A 17,723-nucleotide genomic window follows, 5' to 3' on the forward strand; every position below is an offset into this window, starting at 1 on the left:
CAGCAAGGGGAGGCCAGGGGAAGAGGTGATCCAGGGCCTACAACTACCACCCCCAGGCCAGGCAAGATGCAACTGAGAATGCCTTTTTCCTCAGCCCTTTACCTCATTCCCACTTTCAAAGGCAGTCTCAAAGTATCAGATGAAGAATGCAAAGAAGTTTTTTTTTAAATGTATTATTTATTATTTCTTTTTGCTCTTGTTTCGTTTCTCTTCCTTGAGCTTCTTTTTGGAGACTTTCGGTCTGCTGGCCTTTCTGTATAGGTGATACCCAATGAGGCCCAGGAGGGCTGGCACCATAGCCATCCCTACTAGAGGTAAAATGCCCTTCACCAGCTTTAGCCAGTAGTTGGCTCGGATCAGTGCTATCAGCTCCACGTCATACTGCACCACTGCATCCGCTGGAGAGGCAGAGGGATGGAGAGGGTTAGACTCTGAATGCATTTTGTCCAGGGTTGAATCTGAATGAAAATAGGGAGGGTAGGCCACAGCAAAGCCAACAACTATGAAGCTGGCAAGATTTAAATGTGGGGTTGAATTCCCTTAGACAAGGGTAGAGAAGGATTATGAGCAGAGTCTAGTGATAGTCGTGTTGACTCCAACTACACATGTGGCTTGGGTTCAGTGACAAGTCTTTGAATGCAGGAAAACTTTCTGTGAATATGAAATGTGCAGGCTCTCTTCCATTTGTAAGTGGGAGAACTCACTATACTAACTACTAACTTATCCTATTTCCAAAAAACCACATGGATAGAATCTTTGCAGGGCTGCAATTAAATGGATTGAAACTAGACTTTTAAAAATTAATAAGCAGCTGGGCGCGATGGCTCAAGCCTGTAATCCCAGCACTTTGGGAGGCCGAGGCGGGTGGATCACGAGGTCGAGAGATCGAGACCATCCTGGTCAACATGGTGAAACCCCGTCTCTACTAAAAATACAAAAAATTAGCTGGGCATGGTGGCACGTGCCTGTAATCCCAGCTACTCAGGAGGCTGAGGCAGGAGAACTGCCTGAACCCAGGAGGTGGAGGTTGCGGTGAGCCGAGATCGCGCCATTGCACTCCAGCCTGGGTAACAAGAGCAAAACTCCGTCTCAAAAAAAAAAAAAAAAAAAAAAAATTAATAAGCACATTCAGTGTGATTGATTATGAGAAAACAGGAGTTTCAACATAAGAGGTGACGAGGAGGCCGGGCGCGGTGGCTCAAGCCTGTAATCCCAGCACTTTGGGAGGCCAATACGGGTGGATCACCAGGTCAAGAGATCGAGACCAACCTGGTCAACATGGTGAAACCCCACCTCTACTAAAAATACAAAAAATTAGCTGGGCATGGTGGCGCGTGCCTGTAATCCCAGCTACTCAGGAGGCTGAGGCAGGAGAATTGCCTGAACCCAGGAGGCGGAGGTTGCGGTGAGCCGAGATCGCACCATTGCACTCCAGCCTGGGTAACAAGAGCGAAATTCCGTCTCAAAAAAAAAAAAAAGAGGTGAAGAGGAAGAAGGATGAGGATGCTGCTTAAGAAATAAAAGGGGCCGGGCGCGGTGGCTCAAGCCTGTAATCCCAGCACTTTGGGAGGCCGAGGTGGGTGGATCACAAGGTCGAGAGATTGAGACCAACCTGGTCAACATGGTGAAACCCCGTCTCTACTAAAGATACAAAAAATTAGCTGGGCATGGTGGCGCGTGCCTATAATCCCAGCTACTCGGGAGGCTGAGGCAGGAGAATTGCCTGAACCCAGGAGGCGGAGGTTGCGGTGAGCCGAGATCGTGCCATTGCACTCCAGCCTGGGTAACAAGAGCGAAACTCCGTCTCAAAAAAAAAAAAAAAAAAAAAAACAAACCAAAAAAACAAGAAATAAAAGGGGCTGGGTGCGGTGGCTCACGCCTGTAATCCCAACACTTTGGGAGGCTGAGACAGGGGATAACAAGGTCAAGAGATTGAGACCATCCTGGCCAACGTGGTGAAACACTGTCTCTACCAAAAATACGAAAAAAATTAGCCAGGCATTGTGGTGTATGCCTGTAGTCCCAGCTACTCAGGTGGCTGAGGCAGGAGAATTGCTTGAAACTGGAAAACAGAGGTTGCAATGAGCCAGGATCATGCCACTGCACTCCAGCCCAGCAACAGAGCAGGACTCCGTCTCCAAAAAAAAAAAAAAAAAGTAAAGGGGCGAGTGGAACAGAACTGAGTGGGCAGAAGAGGCGCAAATAGGCAGCACTGGGGATGGGGAGGTAATAGGGCTTTGGATAAAAGAGTTTCTCCTTGGTCCCTCTACCCTCCTTCCAGACCTTCCCCTAAGCTGGAACTAGGTTAAGAATTATGATCTCTATAATCCATCACACACATTAAAAAAAAAAAAAAAAAAAAAAAGATTACAATCTTTTTTTTTTTTTTTTTCCTTTTTTCAGAGATAGGATTTCACTCTCTTGGCCAGGCTGGTCTCAAACTCTTGATGGCATGATCCACACACCTCGGCCTCCCAAAATGCTGGGATTACAGGCGTGAGCCACTGTGCCCAGCCAAGTATTACGATCTCAATACTCTGTGGCGTACGAAACATTTTAGCTAATAGAACATTTGTTAGAACTGAAAGCAAAAGATAGATATGCATCTTGGGAAAAATGTCCGTCTCAACTGTTCAAAAATAAACATCAGCAGTGACCTATGATGGCTTTTACAATTAAGGGGGAGATTTGGCTTTAAAAAGTTGCTTTTTGTGGCCAGGTAAGGTGGCTCATGCCTGTAATCCCAGCACTTTGGGAGGCCAGGGCAGGGCGGATCATGAGGTCAGGAGATTGAGACCATCCAGGCTAACATGGTGAAACCCCGACTCTACTAAAATACAAAAATTAGCTGGGCGTGGTGGCACGTGCCTGTAATACCAGCTACTTGGGAGGCTAAGAGACAGGAGAATTGCTTGAACCAGGGAGTCAGAGGTTGCAATGAGCCGAGATGGCAGCACTGCACTCCAGCCTGTCGACAGAGCAAGACTCTGTCTCAAAAAAAAAAAATTTAAAAAAAGAAAAAAGTTGGCCAGGCATGGTGGCTCAGGCCTAGAATCCAAGCACTTTGGAGGCCAAAGCGGGCAGATTACCTGAGGTTGGGAGTTCAAGGCCAGCCTGACCAACATGGTGAAACCCCGTCTTAAAAGAAAAAAGTTGCTTTTTGTTTTGTTTTGAATTACTTGACTGTGATTATTTTTACTATCTCTTCCCGGATAGAAGCTGAAAGGAAGGAGGGGGGTGGCTGCACAGGTGACACAGCGTAGAGTTGTAGAAAAAGGGCAGGAAAGAAGTCCAGTGTTCTGGGAAAGGTAGTGGCACAGGCAGCAGACCCAAGTGGCACAAACAGTTCTCCTCCCTAACAAGTTACTGGCTGCTGGAGGTCACACCAGATGGCCTCATCAGGTTGTCTTTAGACCCCATTGGTGATATGAGGAGGAAAAGAAGTGGCCCTGCAGATGAAGGCCCCAGCAGTCTAAACAAACTTGGTCTGGGCCTTCTCAAGCTTCAAAGTATGTAGCTCCTTATAGCTCTTAGGGACTGGGTATTTTGATGGCCTAAGACAGAGGCCTTGTCAGATTACCTGGGACAGATGGTGGAAATCCCCGTTTTCCATAGGCCAAGTGAGAAGGAATGACTGCCCTTCGCTTCTCTCTGAGGGAAGGAATGTCAGTCACAGCCAGAGGCAGGAAGGGTGGGCCAGTAACCTCAGTCCAGCTGAAGCTCCTCCAGCAAAACTCCTTGGATCTTCACACCCAGAACACAAACTTTTCCACCTGAACACCAAACAGGCTGGCCAGCAAAGGTGTCCATCTCCCCACGTACCTCAACTCCTCCAACAAAAGCAACAGTGCAAGAGGCACAGAGGCTTTGGATGCCCTCAGGGGTCCCACTGACCTAGACCTGTCTAGTGGGAAGCAGGGTCCTTTATCCCACATTCTCCTGCTTCTTAAGAAGCAGGGATGGCAGAGGAAGCCTCTACCCATGCAAAGGGGGTACCCAGGCCCACCCTTGTGCAAATACTCACCCCACACACATGTCTAGAAGACTCTGCTCCAGACCTTGAGGAAGAAGACACAACTGAACTGGAAGCTATCCACCTTCCCCAAATCCCACAACATAAAGATCAAAGTCTTCCTCCTCCATCCTCAATTGACCTTTCCCCCACTTCTTAAATCCCTAGCTTCCAACGGGGTATGGAACAAGTGGAGTATTCGAAGTGAGGTTTGAACTTCAGGAGGTAACTGGTTGGTAGAGCCCTAGGGTCTTACTCATTCCAGGGGGGTGATTTCCAGGGCAGCTTTGAGGCTGAAGAGGCTAAGAACGGGCTTATGTTCAGAAGAGGTGAAATGGGAGGCACAGGTCACATACCTGGAATCACCTGCTTTTGGCCAAGTTCTATAACCAGAGGGTCTCTGGTCAGGGAGGTGTCAATAATACGTCCATCTACCAAGCTGCCCTGGGGGGAAAGAGTATCAAGAGCATACACCTAGCACCTCTCCCTCTCAGCGGGCGCGCAACACACACCTGGACCGCTGGGAGGCGGCAGCCCACTTAGACGGGCAGCCTAGCGTTCCCCTTAACTGCGGTAAGGAACAGGAAGCCCCAGAGGGCTGGCGCTTCTCGGAGATCTCTCCACCCTGCACTTCTCAGTGCCAGGTAGGAACTGGCAAAAAAAACAAGGAGGGGAAAGAGGTATAGAAGAGCAACGCCTCTCCCCTCGCCACGTGCTGGACGACCCGAGAGCCCCGAGTTTCTTCTCCCGAGCCGCTTGCCACGTGTCCAAGCCAAAGCTGACGTGTTTCAGCAGGGCGCCGCCCCCTCCGAGGCCCCGCCCCGACCCCCCAGACACCTCACCGTGTAGTGTATGTGAAGCGTGTCTCCAAAAGCAGCGGGCTCCGCACATGGTTCGGGGGGCTCGACCTACGATCGGACTACAGGGGTCACGGATACTCCTCCAAAGATCCCGTTCTCGCCCCTAGACCCGGCACCACCCCCAACTCAGTTCCCGCACTTACTCTCCTCCCGGTTCCCAGGTTGGTTGAGACCCCAGTATTACCCAACAAGGCTCGGCCCACCGGGCTGAGGGCCGGGCCTATCTCCTCACCAGGGTCTCCACTTGGAGGGTCCGGACGGGGCTTTCGGTTTCGAACCCAGTCGCAGTCCCGCACGCCGCCGCACTGAGCAGCAGCAGCAGCATATGGAGAGGGAGGAGTAACCGGCGCAGGGTCATGACTGGGCGCGGGGCAGGGAGCCGGGGCACCAGGACAGGCTGTTCGGGTGGCGGCGGCTAGGACAGCGTTCCCGCGGCGCCCAGGCCAGACTGGACGGGGCAGGGCGGGTCGTGATGCTTGAGCTCCTCCTCCTGCAGCCCTTCCTCCACCTTGTCCCCACCTCCGAGAGGGAGGAGGCCGCGGGAGCCCTATGTATCCTCTAAGATCCGGAGGGCGCAGGTTCTGACCCATCCGTTAGACGTTCTGTCCCATAACGAGGGGTTGGGCCACATAATGTCACCCATTTACGATTACCTACTGTGTGTCAGGAGCTAGTCTCTAATTCTCAAAACCACCCTGAAAAGTCGGCATAATTGTTTCCATTTTACAGATAAGGCACAGGGTGCTCAGGATATGCCCAATGTCATCAGGCTAGGTGGTGACAGACACAGGATTCAAACCCATGACTGCCTGAGTCCAACGTGGTTGCTGTCTGCTCTTTCCTCTTATGTCTCCTTGCTGCTATCCTGGCAGTTTCCAGCTAGCAGACTCAACCCAGGCAGTTGTCGAAGGGAGGAATTCCTCATTCCTCTCCCACCTCCAACTACTTCGGCTTAAATTTCTGGAGGTTAATAGATCCAAATATCCAAAAGAGGGCAGGGAGCTGTCCTATCCCTGTCCTTTGAAAAGCTAGCTGAAAAGAGCAAGAGGCTGTTTTCCTGTAAGAACTGGGTAAATCCTTGATATTTTCCTCTGTTGCTACCATTTCCTTTTTCCTTTCAACAAACTTTTCAAAAGGACATCACATGTAACCCCTTTATGTTTGTGTAAATACTTCCCTTTTTTTTTTTTTTTTTTTTTTTTTTTTTTTTTTTTTTTTGAGACAGAGTCTTGTTCTGTTACCCAGGCTGGAGTGTAGTGGTGTAATCTCCACTCACTGCAACCCTTGTCTCCTGGGTTTAAGCGATTCTCCTGCCTCAGCCTCCCAAGTAGCTGTGATTACAGGTGTCCACCACCATGCCTGGATAATTTTTCTATTTTTAGTAGAGATGGGGTCTTCCCATGTTGGCCAGGCTGGTCTCAAACTCCTGATCTCAGGTGATCCACCCACCTCGGCCTCCCAAAGTGCTGGGATTACAGGTGTGAGCCACCATGCCCAGCCAGATTTCACTTTTTAGAAGAGTTTGTGTGTGTTTGTGTGTGTGTGTGTATGTGTGTGTGTGTGTGACAGTGTCTTGCTCTTGTTGCCCAGGCTGGAGTGCAATGGCAAAATCTCGGCTCACTGCAACCTACGCCTCCTGGGTTCAAGTGATTCTCCTGCCTCAGCCTCCTGAGTAGCTGGGATTACAGGCACCTGCCATCACACCAGGCTAATTTTTGTATTTTTAGTAGAGACAGGGTTTCGCCACGTTGGCCAGGCTGCTCTCAAACTTCTGACCTCATGATCCATCTGCCTTGGTCTCTCAAAGTGTTGGGATTGCAGGCGTAAGTCACCGCACCCGGCCAGTGGTCTTAACTGTACTCATTCCTTTTCCTTCCATCCCATCTGTAACAACCTAGACTTCCTCCCTATCTCTTGTTTCTGTTAGTGGCTCTGCTACCAGCATTCATTCTTCTCTCATCTCCCACATCCAATGGGTCTACTTTGGGTTCTCCTTCCACAGTCTCTCCAGCTCTTCCCTTCCATTCCCGTATCTATAACCCTCCCACCTCAGGATAAGAAGCCTTCATTATCTTTTGCAATTTTTTTTTAAAGTCCCCTCAGCAGGAGGGAATTTCTAGGGGTGATGAAATATTCTACATGTTGAGAGGTATGTGGGTTATATGGGTGTATGGATTTGGCAGAACTTACCAAACTGTATACTTAAGATCTGTGCATTTCACTGTTTTTGAATTACGTATCAAGTTTAAGTTAAACAAAAAACCCACAAAACTACATATCCAAGTCTCCCTTAAAGCTGGATATGGCCAACTGACTAAGTTCTGGCCAAGAGAACATAAACAGAAGTATTTCAACAACAACAAAAAAAGTAGTATTCCAAGTATTGTCTTTGACTTCCAAGAAGGCCCTTTAAAGAGTTAACAGCTAGAAAGGGTCCTTCTGTGCTCCTCTCCCTCTCCCCAATCACCTTTCCTTCCTTCTGTCTGCTATCTGGAATGTAGATGAGATGAATTAAGTTCTAGAAGCCATACCTGGACCATGAGATGACCAAGAGGATGGAGGCTGCATGCTAGGATGGTGAAGCACGAAGCCTAAGTCCTTGCTAACTGGAGAGCCACTATGCCAGCTCTGGATTGCGTTCCACCAGACTCATCCATCCATCTATCTATTTATCTATCTATCTATCTATCTAGTCTATCTGTATTTAATCTATCTATCTATCTATCTATCTATCTATCTATCTATCTATCTATCTATCTATCTATCTATCTATCTAATCTATTTATCCATCCATCCATCCATCCATCCATCCATCCATCCACCCACCCACCTACCTACCTACCTACGATGAAGTCTGGCTCTGTTGCCCAGGCTGGAGTGTAGTGGCACGATCTTGGCTCACCACAACCTCTACCTCCCGGGTTCAAGCAATTCTTCTGCCTCAGCCTCCTGAGTAGCTGCAACTATAGGTGCGTGCCACCACACCTGGTTTTTTTTTTTTTTTTTTTTTTTTTTTTTTTTTTTTGTATTTTTAGTAGAGACGGGGTTTCACTGTGTTAGCCAGGATCGTCTCGATCTCCTGACCTCATAATCAACCTGCCTCTTCCTCCTAACATGCTGGGATTACAGGCATGAGCCACGGCCCCTGGCCTACCAGACACCTTTATTTTTTAGTTGTATTTGAAGCCCCATTCTTTGTGAGGGGGGGAAAAAAAGATGAGTCAAGTATAGCAGTGGGAAGGGGGAAAGAGTAGCTCGATCTGTAACTGGCGGTGAATAACTGAGATGCCTATCTTCGAACCAGCCGCCACTTTTTTCTTTAGATGGGTGTCTCACTCTGTCATTCAGGCTGGAGTGTAGTGGCACGATCTTGGCTCACTGCAACATCCACCTTCTGGCCTCAAGTGATCCCTCCTGCCTCAGCCTCCTGAGTAGCTAGGACCACAGGTGCATGCCACCATACCCGGCTAATAGGTGTTTTTGTAGAGATGGAGTTTTGCCATATTCCCCAGGCTGGTCTTGAACTCCTAGACTCAAATGATCTGCCCACTTCCTAAAGTGCTGGGATTATAGGCATCAGCCACCAGACCAAGCTCACCATTTTTTCTTTTTCTAAGTCTCCCCCTGTTCCCCAGGCTGGAGTGCAGTGGTATGATCTCGCCTCACTGCAACCTCCACCTCCTGGGTTCAAATGAGCATATCTGGTTAATTTTTGTTTGTTTATGACAGAATCTCACTCTGTCTTGCTCAGGCTGGAGTGCAGTGGTGTGATCTCCACTCACGGCAGCCTCCGCCTCCCGGGTTCAGGCAATTCTCCTGTCTCAGCATCCAAAGTAGCTGGGACTACAGGTGTGCGCTACCACACCAGGCTAATTTTGTATTTTTAATAGAGATGGGGTTTCACCATGTTGGCCAAGCTGGTGTTGAACTCCCGACCTCAGGTGATCCACTCGCCTCAGCCTCCCAAAGTGTTGGGATTACAGGGGTGAGCCATCATGCATGGCCCCAGACACCTTTTAACTAAGGCAGAAATAAATGTCTATCTTGTTTAAGAAAAGTCCAGGCATGGTGGCTCACCCCTGTAATCCCATCATTTTTGGGGAGGCTAAGGCAGGAGGACTGCTTGAGGCCAGGAGTTCAAGACCAGCCTGGGCAATATTGCAAGGCCGCATCTCTACAAATAATTTAACAATTAGCTGGGTGTGGTGGCATGCACCTGTGATCCTAACTACTCAGAAGGCTAACGTGGGAGAATTGCTTGAGCCCAGGAAGTGGAGGCTGCAGTAAGCTATGATCACACTGCTGTACTCCAGCCCAGGTGACAGAGAGAGACTTTGTCTAAAAAAATAAGCCCCTCATCCCTAGCCTCTCCCTATTTTGGACCATTGTATACACTGTTGCTATCTACAGTTTCAGTCCCATCACCTGCCCACTAAAAAGCCTACCATGGCTTCACATTGCTCACATGAATAAAATTCCGACTCACTGACATCCCAGCTGAAAGTTTGTCCTCCAGCCCTAATCCGCTTTTCCAAACTTGGCTTTTATAAAACTGAATGCCTTTGAGAGACAGAAACCTCATGTTTCTCGTTTCTAAATCTTCATTGCTAGTATTGTGTCTGACATATTAATGCTCTGTAAATGATTGAGCTAAATCCCCTTCCTGCTCATGGACTGTGGTCTGGCATCATACAAACCTACATCTTGTGTTTTCATCTCTGTGCCTGAACTCATAGGCTTTCTTTACCTGTCAAGTTTCCTCCAGGCTAAGCTCAAATATCACCTCCTCTGTGAAGTCCCGATTCTCTTAGCTAGGAGTGACTTTCCTTATTTCTGAGCCCCGGGCATATACTTGTGGACAACATATTTTTCCTTTTGTTGCAGTTATTTGTGTATGCCCCATTCCTCCCTTCCTATGTCCCCCAAAGAGCCAGCTAACTGATGGCAAGGTCAAGGTTGCAATCATGTCTGGAGCTAGGTACTAGCTACACGATACCCTCCAAATAATAGATTTTAGACAGTATGTCTTATTTTGAAGAAATTATACTATGAAATACTAAGAAGCCATTAAAAGGAGATCTAATTATACTAATGTAGAAAATCTCTAAGGCAAATGTATATACCCTAAGTAAAAAAGCAAATAGCAGAATAACAGATGTGATATGAGCCCATTTATATTTTAACCCCTCCCCAAACACGTATCAGTACATACATTTAGAAAAGGAACTAGAAGGATGCACATCAAATAGCTCAGGATGGTTACATGTGGGGATGGGAGTGCAAAGAGTAGAGGGGAATGTCCCACATGTTGCTCTGTATATTTATTACTTTGGTTATAAAAATAATTTTCCTGTTCAGATGTTACTTCTCAGGTTATAAATTTTTAAGTTAAATATTAAACGAATGAACAAGATATACAGCGATACAAAGGAATGAGTGGGAGGTGTTAAATGAGTTGTGCTAACAGACCTCAAGGAGGCAGAGTGGGAAAAAACTATGAAAGTCCTTGTGGTTGCAGAGGGCACAGGCAGCTTTATGGAAGAGGTGAAACTTGAGCTACATCTTGGAGTGAGATTTTTAAACAAGTGAGAAAGGAGGTAAAGGCAGAGGGCCAGATGTTTGGGAAAAATGAATGGACCAATTTGGCTCAAGTAAGGGATTTGGCCAGAGACTAGAGGAAGGTGGTTAGAGAGGGAATTAAGGGCTAGTTGTGGAGAACCTTGAATGTCAGACTAAGGCAGTGGGAACACATTGATAGTTTCTAAGCAAAAGGGTGACACAGCATACTGTACTGATGCATCAGCAGACTGGAACAGTGTCATGAAAGTGGAAGGCTATTGTCTTATCCAGGTCTGAGGCTGTGTTCAGGAACCCAAAGGGGAAGAGGAGTAGAGTAGGAGAGGGTGGTAGTAGAAATGGAAAGGGCAAAACTATTAAAGACAATATCCACTCACAGGCAGCACAAGCCCACCTGCACCCTGGAGGGACCAGAAAAGGAGCTTTTTCCTTGGATCAAGTTAGAAGAAATCTAAACAACAGAGAAAGGTGACATGATTCTTGGAAAGGTAGGAGAGTCGGCCCAACCATGGCTAGAGATCACAGAACCGTTCTTAGAAAAGTCTCCACCCTCAAAGGTGTCTCTGTCAGTGAGTAAGAAAAACCCTACCTAGTCCCCCCAGCTTCCAGGACTCATGGGGCATCTACCACGCCCAGCTTGGTTAAAGACAATGTTGTTTCTTAATTCATCCATTTGTTCATCAAAGTTGCATGCCCATTATGTGCCAGACGGTAAGCAGAATACTACTTAAAAAAAATTTTTTTTTGTTTTGAAACAGAGTCTCGTTCTGTCACCCAGGCTGGAGTGCAATGGTGCAATCTCAGCTCACTGCAACCTCTGCCTCCTGGGTTCAAGTGATTGTCCTCCCTTAGCCTCCTGAGTAGCTAGGATTACAGGTGCATGCCACCACACTGGGCTAATTTTTTGTATTTTTAGTAGAGATGGGGTTTCACCATGTTGGTCAGGCTGCTCTCAAACTCCTGACCTCGTGATCCGCCTGCCTCTGCCTCCCAAAGTGGTGGGATTACAGGCATGAGCCACCGTGCCCGGCTTAAATGTTAAGTGTTTATTTATAAAACATTGTTAATAAAATAACAGCCTAAGTCAGCATATGAAAATCTGGGTTTAAAATTTGATTTTTTTTTTGAGACAGGGTCTTGGCTCTGTCACCAGTGTAATGGCACAAACACAGCTACTGCAGCCTCAACCTCTCAGGCAATCCTCCTGCCTCAGCCTCCTGAGTAGCTGGCACCACACGCACATACCACCATGCCCAGCTAATTAAAAACTTTTTTTTTTTTTTTTTTTGGCCGGGCACAGTGGTTCACGCCTATAATTCCAGCACTTTGGCTGAGGTTGGAGGACTGCTTGAGCCCAGGAGTTCAAAACCAGTCTGGGCAACATAGTGAAATTCCATCTCTATCATCATGTTGCCCAGGCTGATCTCAAATTCTGGGCCCAAGCCATCCTCCTGCCTCAGCCATCCAAAGTGTTGAGATTATAGACATAAGCCGCTGTGCCTAGTCTGGTGGTGTATTTTCAAGGGTATGCATATCCCAGCTGACTAGATGTTTTCTTTCAGATACGTTTATGCACACATTCATCCAAGAATGAAGCAGTTACCTCCTTCCTCCACTCTTCCCTGTGGCTGTTCTAACCAAGGAGGTATCATCCCATCCATGCAAGATTTGGCAAAGACAAGAACAGATTCCCCATCTCCTATCTATAGCCTAAAGCTAAGAGAGTGCCCTTTATTACTATATTTCAGAACTCAGAAAGAATCCCTATGGGTTAGAGCCCCAAGCTAAGCCCTCCAAGCCTTAAAAGTCCTTCTACTCAATTCTGTGCTGGGGGGCCCCTCAACAATTTACGGGATGGAGGGGTGAAGGTAGAGGTGGGCAGGAAGCAGGTGCCAGGTGGAAAACCCCATTCTCAAACCTGCTGCTTTGCCTGAACTGGACTGCCAGACAGCTCTCAAAATGCCTGGTTTCTGAGGAAACGTGGGGGAAGAAAGGGTACATGGGTAGAACTGGTCAGTCCTCTGCATAGATAGGGTTTTGGATTGAGTGTCCTCTAGCCTCCACCATGTTCAGCTCGGAAGCCAGAAGTGCTCAACTAGAGGCCAGATACTCTGTTCTGTAACTCACAGCCAACATGATATACAAACAGACACTCACCTTCAAGCCTTGATAATGAATGGTCCCAACCCAACCTCCTCTCTTCTACACCTCCAACCACTGCCTTAAGTGGCTTTGCTCCCTTTACCCTACTAAATGATTCAGTTTCCTCTGTCCTGATGCTTTTCCCTTTTATCAGGAATTCAGAGTCATTCTTACCCATACCAGCAATCAAAGTCAGGAAACCCAATTAGACAGAAAATCTTGCAGAGGAAGGCAGGCATCCGGATCCCATCACTCCCCAGTGATCAGCATGACACTCTCTTTCCAGCTACTGGGTTAGAAAGTGAGAGAACTGGATTCTGGCTCTCCTACCTTTGCACTCTTCAGAACTGGAGAAGCAGCTTTTCTGCCAGGCACAGTGGCTGGTGCCTGTAATCCCAGCACTTTGGGAGGCCAAGGCGGGCAAATCACTTGAGGTCATGAGTTTAAGACCAGCCTGGCCAACATGGTAAAACCCCATCTCTACTAAAAATACAAGAATCAACTGGGCATGGTGGCACATGCCTACAGTTCCAGCTACTCCGGAGGCTGAGGCAGGAGAATTGCTTGAACCTGAGACGCTGAGGTTGCAGTGAGCCGAGATCACGCCATGGCACTCTAGCTTGGGTAAGAATGAGACTCGCTCTCAAAAAACAGTTAGCTGGGTGTTGTGGTGTGTAACTGTAATCTCAGCTACTGGGGAGGCTGAGGCACAAGAACCACCTGAACTCGGAAGGCAGAGGTTGCAGTAAGCCAAGATCATGCCACTTCATGAGCCGAGATCACACCACTGCACTCCAGTCTGGGTGACAGAGACTGTGTCTCAAAAAAAAACAAAAACAAAAACACAACACTTTTCTTAGTAATATGACTGCCGCCCAAAGACTCTACTCCCCACACTAAGCAGTGGCAATGGAATGGGTGTCCCCCAACTCTCACAACCCAACATGGTACATTACAGATATCCCAAAGGGATTCCGGAGCACCCCAGAAATGGATCCCCAGATGCCCAAAAACATCGAATACACTTAATACATACTTGTCAACTTCCTGCTGTAACCAACCTAGGTGCTTGAACTGGAAGTGGTGTGTGCAGTGAATCCCCAGAGCCTTCAGACCTTCTACCTCAAAGCTGAGAAACTCATGCATACATTCATTCTCGGCCACTGCCCCTATATTCTGGAATGAAGTGGAGGGTTTTGCCCTCCATCCAACCTTGGCCAACTTAAGCCCTTCCACTGACTTTCTACAGACTCATTTGGGAAGCTCCCTTGCCCAGATTATCCTGAATTGGACCTTGGGTCCAAGTCTTTCGCCAGTCCATGACTAACGCTATTCATGTTCTGGAAGATGGGGTTGTTGTTTGTCCTAAGAGCTGGGTGCTAAGCATTTATCTCCTCTGAAGGTTTAAGCAACTGCCACGAGAGGGCTCCCCTCTACCTCCTTCCTGGCATTCTAAACTGAGTACTAAGGGACAGAAAGGAATAGCTCATCCTCTTCTCCAAGTTGTTCAGGGGTCCAAAGACCCACCCAACTGGCCCACCATTCAACTAAAGTCCTCTCCATTATCTTTATCTTATGAGAGGTTGTAGCTCTGAAAAGTATCTATTTGCCAATATAGAAATTAAAACACTTGGGAAAGATATTCTTATCAGCAGCCTGTCACCAAGCAGAACTTTAGAGGAGCCTAGAAGGAAGAAAGTGTCATCTGATCTTGAGGAGTAGGTGGGGAATGTTCAAAGTTGGGATTGATAAGAGATGTCTGGTTGGAGTAGTTTCAGAGTTACATATGGCAGAAGCACTTGTCCCTGAGGTTGATGGCCTATTAATAACAGAAGAGTTGAAAAGGAAACTTGGCTGGGGAGGCAGCAGGGAAATAACTGAATACAAATTATATGCTTAACACTGGTACTTGGGGCTCTCAAACTTATTATATGCCTAAATCCTATCCCTTTCCCACAATAGCAGGCCGGGAAGATCTCCGTCCTCAAAGCTTAAGACAACAGTAAGAGTGGGAAAGGCTTGCCTGGCTTTCCCAGACCTCACCTACCCTAAAGGTGGTACCATCCCTTTCTTTGCCTGGAGCCAGACACTGGTAGCAGGAAAGGAACAGAATAGTGGTGGCAGTGGGATGGGAGGATGGCAGCTTTATGGGAAAGGTCTGTTCCTCAAGACATTTGTGGGATCTCTGGATGAGGCTTGGCATCCTGACAATGAAAAACCACATGCCTGAAGTAGAGCTGATGCAGGGCTGTCAGTTCTAAGAAGTATCAAGGCCATTACACTGCCCAGACGTTTATCCTTCATGCTTATTCACTGCCAAAGTCCAGAACTAGACTGGTGAGAGGTCTCTGTTCAAACTAGAAGCACCTCATGTGCAGAGAGCTGACGAGATCTGAGAGTAGAGGCATATGGGCTTCCCAAGTTCAGGGCCCTTCAGCCAGTGAAGTCCCTACAGTCTACCAACAGGTGATAAATACGGCTAATTTCAGATTTAAACCTTTCAGAACTAGAGGAAGAAAGTCACAAAGCACTCACACTCTGATGCCCAATTCATTTCGGCTCCCCCTGGGGTATATGATGGGAAGAAATAAGCAGTGTAGAGTGGGACTAGTTTCCTCCATAACCCCACTCTCTATCAATCAAGTGTGCCTTTTACTCCTTTGCTGAAAAAAGGAGTACTATGGAGAGAAGGACCAGAAACAGAACTACCCTCACCACTGAACCACTGCCCCATGGCTGCTGCACAGCAAGGATCAAGGTCTGCTCCAAAGCTGCATAAAACAAGTTTAATTTCCAACCAAGGTCACAGTCATCGCGTTATCCCACATTTTGAGCAAGGATAGAGAAGGTGAGTTTTTAAACATAATACAGTCTACATTCCAGAGGAGGAAAAAAGAAGAGAAAACCCAGTTCAGAACTGCAGTTACCACTGTAACACCACAACTTTGGGGTGGGGGAAGGAGGGAGTCCTCAGGAAGTAGAAAGCCGGAATCAGGGAAAGCATAAAATTAAACCTACCAGAGGAGAGCAGGAAAGGGAGTGGGCAGAAATGGAATGAAACACCCAATCCCAAAAGAGCTGTTAAGTGAATGGGAATGTTGAAAGGACCATCCCTGCCAAGGGCTTAGCAGCCAGGGATACTACCAAGGTCACTTACTGCCCCCTGCTGGACAGATCTGGGGCAGCCCCAAGGCAACCTTTTAACACTTTCAGCCCCAGATTGGTCCCTAGAGCCCTAAAACACAAGGTGAGGGGTGTGGCCTGAAGTGAAGAAAACCTATTTAGGACTGGCATCAAACTAGAGAAAGACAGGGAATGAGGCAGGAGAAGAGGTAAAGTCCTCACGAACCACAAAGATAGAGTGGAGAATCCTAAGTTGGAAAAAATACATACATGGAAAAGGGCAAACAGGCAACAGCAGTGAATGACTTGAGGTTGAAAAGGAAAGAGTTCAAGGAGGGAGAGGCAATGGGAAATAGAGCAAATAAAAAGTACAGAGGGAAGCATCTGTGGGGTCAAGGGAATGAATACATTTTTAAATCAAATAGAACCTCTAACACCCCTACACACACCATACCACACACACACACACACACACACACACACATGCACGAACACACACTCACCTAGAGAGCAAGATACCTGCACACACCTGCTGCATCCTGGGTAAAACATTACTAAGGAACTGACACTGAGGGAAGATACCTCTGGAACCTCTCTTTCACAGTTCAATCTTGGATGGGGTTACTGGTATTGATCTGCCTGCTATAGAAAAAAGTGGTCTGGAAACCAGGCCCCATGGAATGGGGCTTGGGACAGCCCCACTGGGAAGTGGTCTCTCAGCCATGCTGTGGGGGGATGGGGGAGGCCTGGGCCCTGACCTTAGCAGAAAGTTATGGGCAGCTATCTCAGAGCTGAGGGCACAGCCAGCACACACAGGAACCCACAGGACAGCCATGTCTTCACAGAAACTCCAGAAGTCAGGACACAGGCCAGGACCTCAGGGACAAGTGCCCCCTGCAGACAGAGAGACACAGTAGCAGCAGCTTCTGAAGAACTACATAATAATGGGGGGAAGACCACTGCATCCCACAAGCACTGACAACCACTTCAGGGTTTTATTCCCTCCACTCTAACCCCCAGATCCATTTATGAGAAGTGGGTGAGGAGGGCAGGGACATGGAGGGTGAAGGGACAGCAAGGATGATCTGAGGGCCTGGAAACAATTTAAAATCTTCATCCTTTAGCACATCCTGGACTAGAAAACAAGAGTTAGAGAAGAGGGGGGCTGATACTGAGGTCAGCTATGTCACCCCACTCCCCAGCTCCTCATTATAACACCCAGTCAGCCCTAGTCAGGCCAGCAGGACTACTAGGGTGAGAAAACTTCTGACCAAGGACAGATGAATCATCCAGCTCCCAAGATCAGAAGGGTGGGGGGCACTGGAAGGCAGGAACAGGATTGATCCATGCCTCACCTTCTCCTAATAACAAAATAGAATGAAGATGGAAAATCTGAAGCCTTCTCCTCCCTTCTCCCATGCTCTGGGTCCCTAACACACACCCTGGACTTGCCATCCCCACCTCCCCATCAAGCTCCAGAGGAACAGATCTGAGGATGGTGGGGGAGGATCAGTTAAACACTCTAAGCTGTTAAGAGTGAGTAGGTTCCTCTCTCCTTCCCAATAACAAGGCAGAGCAGAGTGGCATCTCCTTGGGAACAGTCATCTAGAGATAAATGCCACCCTTCAGCCCTAAGAAGTGTAGAGAGAGGATTACAAGGAAAATGGTGGTGGAAGAAGGGTAGAGAGAGGAGTACAAGGAAAATGGTGGTGGAGAATCCATCATCTGTCCTATCATCTGGAAAAACCTACCTGCAGAGAATAGGGTAACCGGTAAAAGACCGGGGCAGTCCGGCCTGACTAATGCCCTCCTACCTCCTTCCCTTAATCTCACCAACATGGAAGGGGCAGATGACAGGCTCCAATGGGCAGTGTCCTGGCTGCAAGCCCTGAGCTTCACTCCACCCACTCCCCGCTTCCCCCTGGCCCTGATGAATATATCTCTCTCTATACATGTATATACAGGCGCACACATGCACGCACACACAGAGAGGCCCGTGCAAGTTCCAT

The 17,723-nt window shown here is 47.8% G+C and overlaps 1 protein-coding gene across 3 annotated transcripts; it reads right to left on the minus strand.

Annotated features, from left to right (window-relative positions):
* Window positions 1-157: 157 nt before the first annotated feature.
* On the minus strand, window positions 158-17,322 carry FKBP11 (FKBP prolyl isomerase 11). Of its 3 annotated transcripts, none has more exons than XM_003939109.4 (6): window positions 5,105-17,322; window positions 4,855-4,920; window positions 4,369-4,456; window positions 4,025-4,058; window positions 3,581-3,651; window positions 158-398 (listed from the first exon to the last, which is right to left on the minus strand). In XM_003939109.4, exons 1-6 carry the CDS (start codon window positions 5,228-5,230, stop codon window positions 181-183), a joined length of 603 nt encoding a protein of 200 aa, XP_003939158.1. In that variant the 5' UTR covers window positions 5,231-17,322; the 3' UTR covers window positions 158-180. The 3 variants fall into 3 exon arrangements, with proteins under 3 accessions (XP_003939158.1, XP_074258694.1, XP_074258695.1); XM_074402593.1 differs by having other exon boundaries at window positions 3,581-3,744; XM_074402594.1 differs by lacking the exon at window positions 4,855-4,920 and having other exon boundaries at window positions 3,581-3,744.
* Between the last annotated feature and the right edge of the window lie 401 nt (window positions 17,323-17,723).

This window comes from Saimiri boliviensis, chromosome 7, assembly GCF_048565385.1.
Source record: "Saimiri boliviensis isolate mSaiBol1 chromosome 7, mSaiBol1.pri, whole genome shotgun sequence".
Classification (NCBI taxonomy): domain Eukaryota; kingdom Metazoa; phylum Chordata; class Mammalia; order Primates; family Cebidae; genus Saimiri; species Saimiri boliviensis.